Source organism: Phoca vitulina, unplaced genomic scaffold (genome assembly GCF_004348235.1).
Source record: "Phoca vitulina isolate PV1807 unplaced genomic scaffold, GSC_HSeal_1.0 scaffold3, whole genome shotgun sequence".
NCBI lineage: Eukaryota > Metazoa > Chordata > Mammalia > Carnivora > Phocidae > Phoca > Phoca vitulina.
In genome coordinates, this window is record NW_022589706.1 from 81,715,018 (window position 1) to 81,728,128 (window position 13,111).

At 32.4% G+C, this 13,111-nt stretch overlaps 1 protein-coding gene across 4 annotated transcripts in view; it reads right to left on the reverse strand.

Annotated features, from left to right (window-relative positions):
* TBCK (TBC1 domain containing kinase) overlaps positions 1-13,111 on the reverse strand; it is a 243,483-nt gene that overhangs the window by 123,087 nt on the left and 107,285 nt on the right. For all 4 annotated transcript variants that reach the window (XM_032400952.1, XM_032400950.1, XM_032400951.1 and 1 more), the window contains one exon: positions 993-1,029. In XM_032400952.1, the coding sequence (XP_032256843.1) occupies positions 993-1,029 (37 nt within the window). The remainder of the gene's footprint in view (positions 1-992; positions 1,030-13,111) is intronic.

Sequence of the window (13,111 nt, forward strand, 5' to 3'; positions counted from 1 at the left end):
GACAAATGCCTTATGGTCAAAGCTGTTGAAGAACAAATACTACCAAACTGTTTTTATAAAATGTTTATTTGGTTTTATAAAATGTTCATAAACACTATTTTTGGTTTGGCTTCATTAAATGTTTATAGAACTGTTTTCATACAATATTTATTGCTTCCTAAGGCATCTTTAAAATTTGATAATCAGATTGGTCAAATAGATGACATTTTCTAACCTCCATCATCAATCCTGGTATAGTTGTTTCATTCATTATATTTCTTCCTAGAATTTCCTTGTTATACTGTTCTCATAAATTTATTTACCTAGATGAAATTTAGTCCTGTTTTAGATTGAGTATTGTAACATTTTTATTATGCATTCTAAATAATTGCTTTATTAAGTTCCCATAAAAATTTTATCCCATTTTTTGCAACTTCAGTTTTTACACTTAACGATACTGTGGATATCCTTCCAGGCCAATGCATACAGATCTACTCTAAATATAGTATTCCATTTGTCATTTGTACCCATTTAAGCAGAATGCTCACCATATTAATACCTGTAATTGATTAAACTATTATATATCCACATAATCTATTTCTAGAGGAATTCCAGGTTTGGAAATAGCAAAAGTATTAGCTATTAGAGGATCTCTAAAAATTGAGTCTCATTTGGTTTGTAAAAGTTGTCTTCCAAAAAACTCTACGTAAGTACTATAGTTAATGTTAATTTCTTTTTCATTAGAAGGCAGAGATTGTATGAATGTCATGACATGTAAGATAGGCATCCTACACATCACCATGCAACACTCATCCTATGCAATACTCTTCTTGATATTCATCAGTCAAAACAATTCAAATTTCTCCCTACCCAACTCTATTACATTAGAATTACATAAGGATGTTTATGTAATTATATCTGTTTAATATCACTGTAACTATAATATACTGGGGAAGAATGGAGCTGTCCTTTTACTAATACGATACTGAAAGAAAAGGGAAAATGATACTTACGAGTAAACATTGTGAGAAACCAAGGGATGGCATAGAGCTATGGGTGGAAGAGGAAAGGGGTTCCAGGGATGGATAAAGAAGAAATAAAATATAATTACAATGATTACTAATAAACTGAATGTAAAAAATATTCAATGCTTTGGTCTACTCCACTGATTAAAATAAGAGTGAATGTCAATAATTATATTATTACCACAAATACTCTTTTAAATAATATTATCTCTTACAAATGCTGCAGATGACACTTTCGCCAAGGATTATTCCACAGAATGTCTTCATTTCATCAAAGAAAATACTCAAGACAATGTCTAACCCAAACACAATATTAACAAGCCAATTCCAAGGGTATACTTTCAGATTTTTACAAAAATATTTCTGGGATTTTAATGGTCCTTATCAGTATGGAGTTACCCTTAGTATTTTTTGAGAATTGTTAAGATGGTATTTGAAAAATGTCCAAAATGTCTCATAAAAAGGTACTATGAAGCATATGCTTTCTATTACCACTCTCTAAATTAATAGGAAACTTCATAACAGAATAAAAGTAATGAGATCCTGAAATGAAATGGGTCTTCAGCTGAGTGACAAATTTATTTTCCTAAGTTTACTGTCTAGGAATGAAAATAAATACATACACACACACACACACTTGTACACATACTTTCAATTAATTTTTTGACATTTTGAAAGTGAGAAATCATTCCTAATTTCTAAAAGTAGAGTAAAATCTCCTTTGTCAGTAGCAGGTATCAAAAATCAATAATTTATAGAAAAATCTGAAAAAGCTCTAATTTTATTGTACTTTGGGTATCAATGCAGTCTACCATTAGACAAAGATTTCTGTACTACCTTTAGGGTTTAAATATTCTTTCAACACTTATCAATTATGAATTTATGAGTAGAGTTGCACATGTCTTTGCATAGCACACCACTGAGTATTTATGCCATCAAAATGCTGGTCAAGAACCCTAGGTATAATTACACAGTACCTTAAAATCTAAGTACTGTATGTGAAATAAAGCTCATTGCTCTCCACAAGATCATTTATATACACATAGACAGTTCTTTCAAGTGACATTATAAAAGTGAAAACTGAAAAGTATAAAGGTATGTGATTTTACTGTAAAGAGTATGGATTGTAGAAAACAATAAAATATAACAAAATCCAAACTCTTCAGCTTAATTTAAGTTTAAAAATAGTAAATATATGTTTCATCACTATTTTTTAGTTTTCCTTTCTTTAAAGGACATGACATAAATTATATTACAATACCTCTACCCTCCTGATCAAAGCCAATTATTTGCCATTAGGAATCTTAACTGAATTACTTCAGCTTCAGTAACAAGCTAACAATCTGTTTTCCCACAGAGTGAAGAGGGCATTGTATGAGGAAACTACACAAAGTAGGGAAGGAATCACTTCAAAAGATCAGAGGGAAAACTTGCCAGGCTCACACAAAGCCAGGAATAGTTCATCTTACCATCAGTCAGAATAAAAAAACAAACTAATAAATGAACAAAAAACCTATAATAAACAAGTAATTGGGTAGAGTACTCAAAAGAGTATTGCCTTAGTAATATTAGCAAAATTATGCTTCCAAATTATGCTGCTACAGTCTTACTTAATAACCTTAGAAGCAGGCTTTGAAAGGATCAAATTGTTTCTTTTTTTTTCAAAGATTTTATTTATTTATTTGAGAGAGAGAATGAGAGAGAGAGAGATCATGAGAGGAAGTAGGGTCAGAGGGAGAAGCAGACTCCCTGCTGAGCAGGGAGCCTGATGGGGGACTCGATGACTCCAAGATCATGACCTGAGCTGAAGGCAGTCACTTAACCAACTGAGCCACCCAGGCGCCCCTGAAAGGATCAAATTGTTTCAATGTTAGTTAGTTACATCCCAAAATAAAGCTCAAGAATATTTATAAGAATATAAAAATATCTAATATTCAACAAGGTAAAATTCATAATGTCTGGAATCTAATAAAAATACCAGTAGTAAAAAATAGCAGAAAAAAGTGATCCATAATGAGGAGAAAAATAATTCAATCAATTCATCAATAATTCAAAAATGCACACAGAACTGACATGTTTGTAATACCAGGCAATGATGTTAAGATACTTTTTATAACTATATTTCATATGTTCAAAAAGCTAAGGAGGTTTATGTTAAGTAGAGACATGGCAGATCCAAAAAAAAAAAAAAAAACCCAAAAAAATCAAATTTTAGAGATGAAAAGTAGGATGTCTGAGATAAAAAAAATATACTGGATGGGATTTAAGAGCAGATCAGACACTGCAGATGAAAAAATTAGTGAACTTGAAAACACTGAAATAGAAAGTACCCAAAGTGAAACAAAGGAAGAAAAAGGACAAAAACAAACAAACAAAAACAAAAAAACAAAAAACAGCCCTGAGCATCAGTGAGCAACTTCAATCAGCTAAATATGTATGTTATTAGAGATACGAAATGAGAGAGAGAAAATATGAAAGGGGACAGAAATATTTGAAGAAATAATAGCTTGAACATTTTCCAAATTTGGTGAAAACTAAAAACTAATAGGATCCAATAATCTCAAGTTGCCCAAACACAAGACCCATGAAGAAAACCACACCAAGGCACATCATACTCAAATTCCTCAAAATCAGTGGTAAAGAGAAAAATCTTATAAGCCATAGCTAGACACACACACACACACACACACACATTATGTAAGAGCATCAATGAGAAGATTCTTCTCAAAAAATGTTTTGTCAGTGCCCAATTAATGACAGTGTAGCAACATTTTTAAAGTATTAAAAAAATCTATGTAGAATTGTATGCTCAGCAAAAATATCTTTTGAAGACAAAAGGTAAAATAAAGACTCTTTCACACACATAGAAACTGAAAAAATTCATCACCAGCAGTCCTATACTACAAGAAATACTGAAGAAGTCTTCCAGGCAGAAAGGAAATGATACCAGATGGAAATCTAGATCTACACAGAATGAAGAGACATACAGGGATTGTAAATGTGTATGTGGCTGAATATAAGACTTTTATTTTTAAAAAATCTTTAAAAATAGTAATTTCTTTAAAGCAAAAATAGTAATTTATTGTGGGGTTTATAACATATATAGAAATAGAATTTAGGACAACTATAACACAAACACTGGGAGGGGAAAATGGAAGTATATATTATAAAGTATTTGTACTATCTGTGAAGTGGTATAATATAACTTGAAAGCAAATGGTGGTAAGTTAAAGAATTATAATATAAACCAGAATTTCTTCATCACTATTCACATTTTAGGTTAGATAACTTTTGGTTGGGAATGTCCTTTGCATTTTCAGATTATTGCAGCAATCCAGCCTCCACCCACTAGATGCCAGTAGTATTCACCCAGTTTCATCAAAAATGTCTTTAGACATTGCCAAAAACCCTCTGGGAGGCAAAACTGCCTGTTTGAAGACCACTGTATAAATCCTAGGGAAACCAATAAGAAAACACAACAGAGTCATAGCTAACATGTCAACAAAGGAGATAAAATAAAATCACAGAAAAAAAATCCAATGAATTAAAAGAAGACAGATAAAAAGGAAAAGGAAAACAAACAATTGATGAGACAGAATAAAAATAGCAAATGGTAGATTTAAAGGCAACCATATCAATAATCACCAAAAAAGTCAATGGTTCTTACGATGGTTGATTTTATGTGTCAACTTGACTGATATGGGGTGTCCAGTTATTAGTTAAACACTATTCTGGTTGTGTCTTTGAGGGTGTTTCTGGATAAGATCAACATGTGAATCAGTAGACTTAATAAAGCAGATTGTTCTCCCTAATGTGAGTGGGCCTTATGCAATTTGTTGGAGGTCTAAATAGAACAGAAGTAATACTTCTATTAGTAATATTAATAGAAGACAGAGTAAGGGAGAATTCACTCTCTGCTCTGATGGATAGGATACAGCGTGAACAAAACATAGGTCCAGCCTATAAGGAGCTTATAGTTCATTAAGGGCAGTAGAAGTTCATTACATATTCTCTCAATTCATTCCATTTAGGTTCTTGCCTCCACCTCACCACCAAAACTGCTCCTATCTTCATCATAAAAGATTTCCCCGTTGCTAAATCTAATAGCCAATTCTCCTTCTCAGTTCTTCTTTAGCAATCATCAGGGTTTGCCATAGTTAACTACTCTTACCTTCTCAACCCGCCTCTCCGATTTGACTTCCAAGATACCACATTCATCTACTTTTCTTCTTACCTTTCTGATTGTTGCTCCATCTCCTTTGTTGGTTCTTCTTCATCTCCTTGACTTAAATATTGGCATCCCCTATTTTCAGTCCTTGGACTTTTCCTCTTTTCTATTTTCTCCAAATGATTATATACAGTGTGAGAACTCCCCCATTTTTATAGCTCTATCCCAGGCCTCTCCCCTGAATTTCAAACCCACGTCTAAATGCCAGTTGACATTTCCACTTGTATGTCTAACAGATATACAAAACATGTCCCAAACTGAGCTCCTGAGACTACTTCAAAAATTTGTGCTCCAAGTATAGTCTTCAGGTAAAAAAATTCTGGCATCATTCTTAACTTCTCTTTCTCCTACATTGTACATCTGCCACCAGCAATCCTGCTGGCTCTACCTTCAAAATTATTCCAGAATGTAAAAACTGCTTACCACCCCTACCGCTAATTTCCTGATTCAAGCCACTCTTGCCTAGATTATTACAATAGTGCATGACTAACCTTTTTAAATTCTATCTGTGTTCTTCCTTGGATTTCTCTTACCATAACAGCCAGAATGATCTTATTAAAATGTTTAGATCAGAACATATCATTCCTCTGGTCAACAGTATCCAGTGGCTTTCCAACACTGTAAAAGCTGAAGTCTTAACTATGAAATCTGCTTTGATGTAAAATCTGGTCCTCTTTGACTCTCACCTCCTTGTTCATTGAGCTCCAGTCACATTGGTCTCCTGGCTGCTTCTTCAACATCCCTGGAATGCTTACACCTCCTGAGGGCTTTAGCACTTGCTATTGCTTCTGCTTCAATTGCTCTTTCCCTCAGTTCCTTAAGGCATTTATTCAAAAGTCACTTTTTCCATGAGGCTTTCCCTGACTTCGTTCCTTCCCATCCCTTCCCTTCCCCTTCCTTTTCTGTTCTCCTTCCTCCCTCCCTCCCTCCTTTCCTGCCCCCCCCACCCTTTCTCTCCTCTCCCTCAAGTTTTTAATTCCAGTTAGTTAACAGTGTTATATTAGTTTTGGGTGTACAATATAGTGATTCAACACTTCCATGCATTACCTGGTGCTCATCACAACAAGTGCCCTCCTTAACCCCCATCCCTTATTTAACCCATCCCCCCAATCCCTTCGCCTGACTATGTTATTAAAAAATTCAATTTCCTCTACATCTGAGTACTTTACATTCATGTCCCTACTTTAGTTTTTTTTCCTCTTTAGTACTTACCACTACCCAACATATCACATAGTATATTTATCTTTTTTATTGTCTATCCCCCACTAGAATATAAATTCAATGGGGGCAGAGATTTTGTCTGTTTTGTTTTTTTTTTTTTCATTGACATACCCACGGCCTAGGAAAAAGGGCAGCACATAATAGGCACTCAAAGATTTGTTGAAAGAAAGAACAAAATATATAATGAAGATAACTGAAAGGATAGATTAAAAGATCCAAAAATGAGATTATACACTTTCTTGAGAAGTTTTCAATAAATATGAAATAATGAGAAATTAGCTAATCTTCCTTGGGTTTTATATATCTTTCATATTAAATAGTGGAAAGTATTTAAACAACACCAAACTTAAAATTCTGAATTATATACTTATACTTTGACAACAATTATAAAAAGTTATTAGAAATAAGTGAAATGAAGCATATTCTAATAATATTTGAAAAGTAATAATTCAAGTTGAAAACATTTCTTTAATACATAATAACTCCTAGGTGCTCACCAGTACCAGTCATCTCTTACCAACTAAAGTCAGGTAAATAAATAGTTAATATATTCTGTGAATGGTAGTGCCTGTTATTTATTCTTTCTTTATTTCTTCCTTTTAAAATTTTAACTGATATTTTAATCTTAAATAATTTCTTAGGATATTGGTACATCTTCATAATGCAGTCTAATATATGAGAAAGACAGCAGTATAACATAATTTTGAATACTAGACTGGTTCAGATTTTAATTTAAAAAATAGCAATTAAATAGTGAAATATTTTATTGCAAATACAAAAAATATATAAAATTAGTCTTATTAAGTTAGAAATATTATTAGCTTTTCCTGATTTAAAGATGGAAACTGAAACCCAATGAAAAAAAAATCCTACATGCTTTAATTATTTTCTCCAGATCATTATATTATTTTGCTTTATTTGGCCTAGTGGTAGTCTACCAAGAGTCAGCTGAGTAAATACTGCCCCCTAGCTATAGCAAGAAAGAATAGTGATATTTAGCATTTCAGGACATCTTTACAAATGGCCTAGTAATATGAATATTACAACTATCAACAGGAAAAACAAAGGCCGGAAGCTCATTAACTTGATTTTGAGAAGTATAAAATTATGGCTTCAATAGTTGTAAAAGTATACAAATGTAAAAGATTAAAAAAAGGAAATATTTCTCATAAACTCTGGATGAATCTTCTGTCAAATGTATATTTACATATTTTCACATTGTCTCTCCTATTAATATTTTTAGTTTCTATTTTTACTTATTTTATGTATTATAAAAATTGTTATTTTCATTATATTTTAAATAATACAATTATTATTGTTATTATAAAAGGGAGTCCCTTCTAGTTGACTTTCTTAATCTAGCTTCTTATGAGCATATTGTATTTTTTGTTTGCCTCAAGTCAGAAGTATGTTTACATTTAAGTTACCTCTATAAAATACACATTGACCATTAATCTGATACCTCATAATGACTCTCTGAATTAGGGAAATAAATATCTAGCCACTCAAGAAAGAATGCTTAAAAACTAGCAGGTTTTTGTTGTTGTTTAGCAGTGGTAGATACTTTCACATATTTTCTTGAAACTCTAGACTTTGTGATCTGGTAGTTATATATCTCTTTAAACCTTTAGGTTTAGGTGAAGATAAGTTAATGGATCTAAAACACCTGGCAGAGGATGTATCAGACATCAGTATAGGAATTACATGATCATTCTTAGTAACAGTCCAGAAACTTTTGTAATAAAAAATGTATTTTAACAACCCAAAGGGCTGAGGTCTTATGAAGCCATCTAACAAAAGATTCACACACTCTGGAATAAGGAGCACAGGAGTGGAAGGTAAGGAGAAGGGAACCCTAAGCACTGGGAACTGTACATGTTTTACAGGTTGGGGTAGACTCAATAAAGGCAAGGCATAGCCTAAGAAGGCTAAAGTATTTACCCTCCTGTTGGCTCTCAGAATCAACATTACTCAGTCCCATGACAGCTACTTTCAGTTCACAAAATTTCAAATTTACTTATACCAATTCTGTTTCTTCTATTTTCCAAATTCTTCTATTTTCCAAATTCTACTTTATTTTGTCTTTCTGACTTACTATCATCCTCTGAGCTACATATAGTATAACAAAGTTTTCTACAAAAGAAAATTCTTCAAAATCAAGAAAATGCTCCACAAGATTTGCATTGTTCCATTGTGCCACTCATTTTCAAAAGACCATTATCTCCTTCAACAACGAAAAAAATGATGCTTTATGCTAAATCAGGATAAATTCAATAGAATGGGAAATTCAGTAGAATGGGAAAGGGTTTCACATAAATAAAAAAATATATATAGTAAAAGCAAAAGCAGTACTAAACAGTTCTCTTTCTTTAACAGTATTCCCCATCTTCTATCTTTTCAGAATTATGGGGAAACACCTTCTAGGAACAAAATCTACCTTTATTTCCATAACCACCTTTACAGAACAATAATCAAGAGATGAAAATTATAAATCTATAAGATAAAGAGTGATTCACAGAGCAACTCTTTAGGATATTTTAAATAGAAAAAAAATTACATTCTGATATTTTTGTGAACCAGTAAACTTTAAGCAAAAGATTGTTCCTAAAACAAAGCAATCAGTATTACTGCATTCTCACATATGAAAACAACTGTGCTAGGTACTGTGGCAGATACAAAGAAATGTAAACACTTGGCTCATATATATGAAAAGATAGATAAAGTAGTATGGAATATGGTGCTATTGAATCAATACCACCTAGACTCCCTGCTAGGGCTTGAAGTCAAACTTAACTTAAATTTCCAGGGTATATATTCCCTGTTCTCTGACAATCAGAAAATTTTATCTATATCTAAATCATCCGGCATTCTTTCGTAGATTATTGATGGTGGATTCCCCCAATGATAATGTAAGTTTATTTATTTATTTTTAACTATCCTGGTAATTTGTTTGGTTTGAGACTTGAAACTTACTAAGAATCTAAGTCTTCTTTCCTTATCTAATGTGCTCACACTGTATTATCTCTATTTTTTATAAAGCATTTTCACAGATTTCAACTTATCTAAGGCTCACAGAGTCCTGTGGGTAGTCAAGGTAGACATTATTTTTCCTAATTTATTAATCAGCCACCTGAGGCTGGAAGTGAGTTACTATGCCACAGTCACAGGTATATAACTTTTAAAGCAGGCACTAGACTCTAGGACTTCTGACAGCCTATTGTTCTTTATACTATACAAGGGTGGTAGAGAAGACAAAAATAAGTTGGGTTATAAGTATTTTTTTCTACATAACTTATTAATATTACACTGTATACTCTAAATTGTAGGTAAATTACCTCCCATACTTACCGTGAACACAACCAAAAAGTTGGATCATTTCAGATCCAGATCAGATCCTTCCAGAGAAACATTGTTACAGAACTTTCTGTGATGAAGGAAATGTTCTACAGTTGTTTAAAAAAAATTTTTTAAGCCTCAAATACTAATACCCCCAAATAATAATTAATATATGATAAACATTTCTCTTGATATATTTCTGTATTTATATAAAATTTTAGATAAAAGTATTCATAACAAAACCTGGATCATATTACACTTGCTACTTTATGAAGTACTAGATATAAAACCTACAAGTGAATAAAACAGAAAATTTGTTACTTTAAGAGATATTAGTTTCTGAAGATCTAGTTAAAGTTGCTAAAAAAAGAACAGAAAAAAACTTTTAAACTATACTTTCAAGCTTAAGTATTACCTATTGATTACCTGTTTTGAAAGATGACAAAATTATTACACTTATACTCTCTATCCTTTCTCTAATACCTCAATTTTTATATACTATTTTTACATTATTAAGTTTTATAACATTTAAATTCTATATCATTACATAATTAACACAGTTGTTTAGTATTAATCCTTCATTTAAATGGAGTAACCAGTTCCTCGAGTTGCTAGTTTTATTTAACTCTTTCTTGGTTGGATTTCATCATCTATTTTCATTTTAATTTCTCTAAAAGAAGCTCTTGGGGCTTGTATTTCCTAAATTCTTGGATGCTTAAGAATGTATATACTGTACACCTAAAACCAAGGGCACATTTTGTGTCAACTATACTTGAATAAAATTTTTTAATTTTTAATTTTTTAATTTTTTTAAAAGATTTTATTTATTTATTTGAGAGAGAGAGTGAGCGAGAGAGTATGAGAGCACAAGCCAGGGGAGAGGCAGGAGAGGGAGAAGCAGACTCCCCACTGAGCAGAGAGCCTAATGTGGGGCTCAATCCCAGAACCCTTGGCTGAAGGCAGACACTTAACCAATTGAGCTACCCAGACACCCCTAAATTTTTTTTCAAATGCATGTCTGCTAGAAGAAAACCTGCATGTCTACTACATTTGTATTTGAAGGATAACTTGGCTATTATGAAATTTCCCAGTTAACTTTTGTTCTCTTGAAATTTTATACACAATTCTCCATGAGTGTTGCTATGAAATTTTATCTGAAATTCCCTTTGCAATTACTTAGGTATACTTATCCTTTTCCATTTTATTCTGTATGATTTCCTCAAAACTACTTGTTATGTCATTAAGTGGGTTTATACTTTCATTCTAGTTTTCACTATTTTAATGAGACTCTTATTAATATAATATTCTCAAATTTCTCTGGGCTTTATCAGTTCATTTTTTATCTCCTTTTGTTAATCTATATTTTTTGAGCTCTTTATTCTCTTGATTGAGCTCATTTTTATTTTTATTATATTTTTAAGTTTTTATTTAAATTCCAGTTAACATATAGTGTAATATTAGTTTTAGGTGGCTCACTTTTTTTTAAGATGTATTTATTTATTTGAGAGAGAGAGTGTGTGCATGAGTTAGAGCAGGGGTGGGGTGGGGTTGGGGGGCAGGGCAGAGGGAGAGGGAGAGAAGCAGCCTCCCCGCTGAGCGTGGAGCCCCATGACACCGGGCTCAATCCCACAACCCTGAGATCATGACCTGAGCCGAAACCAAGAGGCCCAACTGACTGAGCCATCCAGGAGCCCCAAAAGGCGGCTCATTTTTAAAGTGAGATCATGTTGTGCTATTTCTGTGAGGTAACAGAAGACTTTTTCATTTGTTTTTATAAGTGATTCTTTTATTTCTTTTCTCCTTTCTTTTTCTGTCTTTTCATTATTTATCTTCAAATGGGTCTAGCTTCCCATTAAAGAATAAATGTTAGTATGGTGGAGGGTAGAATTTGGGGAGGGCAGTTCATAATCTCCATTCAAAACTGTTGCCTACAACATATCTCATTAACCCCTCAGGGTATATTGTACTCATCACTTTTGATATTCTTTTTTGAGCATTTCTAACTATTTGTGAGGATTGATACTTTATTATTTTTAAAGAACAAAGAATAAAGAGAAAATTTACTTACACTTTTGAAAAACAGATTAAAATTCCTTCTTACAATTACCATATGAATCTATTGGATCCTTTTATAAATCTATGATATATTATTGAAATCCCAGTGATCTTATTCTTCTTATATCATGAAATATTTTGTTTTTTTATCAAAGTAGGAATTATTTTATCATTACTCATCAGTTATTCCCAACTATGCTAAAAAAGACTAAACCAAAAGAAAACAAAAAAATGATAGAATCACCTAGAAGGATGGTATAATATTAAAATAAATCATTACTATTACCATTTTCATTTTTCCTATTGCATCATCCAAAGTATTACATCATCTTTCAAGAAGATATAAAAGATACATGGAGACAACATCATTATAGTCTTTTTTATTTTTTGATTCTCAGTGAACACAGTTGAGGACTCAGAATTTCTCATTTTCCATCCTTACCAGCAAAGAGAAAAAAACTGATAGAGGATAATGTTTCACAATTATTAGACCAATCAGAAAATTGGCAGTAGTATTCTAGATTCTAGTGAAATGGTAACATTGGTTATATAGTGAAATTTCAAACTGTGAATGCTCAGATGATGGTATCTTAAATGAATTTCCTCAAACACAAGAATCAGGGTAAACAGTAAGTTAGCCTTTCACTGGAAAGGACCTCATTACACAATATTTTGAGACATAAACCTGGACCATCCATTTTGCTAAAAAGATATGTGAGAGTAAGCTTTCATTTTTATTTATTTATTTATTTATTTACTTTTTAAAGATTTTATTTATTTGACAGAGAGAGACACGGCGAGAGAGGGAACACAAGCAGGGGGAGTGGGAGAGGGAGAAGCAGGCTTCCCACCGAGCAGGGAGCCTGATGTGGGGCTCGATCCCAGGACCCTGGGATCATGACCTGAGCCAAAGGCAGACGCTTAACGACTGAGCCACCCAGGCGCCCCTAAGCTTTCATTTTTAAAATGATATTTCTACACCAAATGTCATACAAGTTAAGTGGATAAATGCTAAAGGTAGGTGTGTTTACAAAACGACTGGAAGGAAACAGATAATTAGGAAGAAAATCATTATATTTATTAATCTAATTTGTGTTCACTCATCTAAAATGAAACTATTTTGCAATTATTGAACAAAAAAGATAGCTGTTCTCCAACAAAGTTATGAGGCTTATTAATATTTTGTTTTGATAACTGTGCTTTGAACATGCAGGTACAGAAGAAGAACCAGAAATAAGATAGAATCAATTGGAGTTGTATTTTAAAT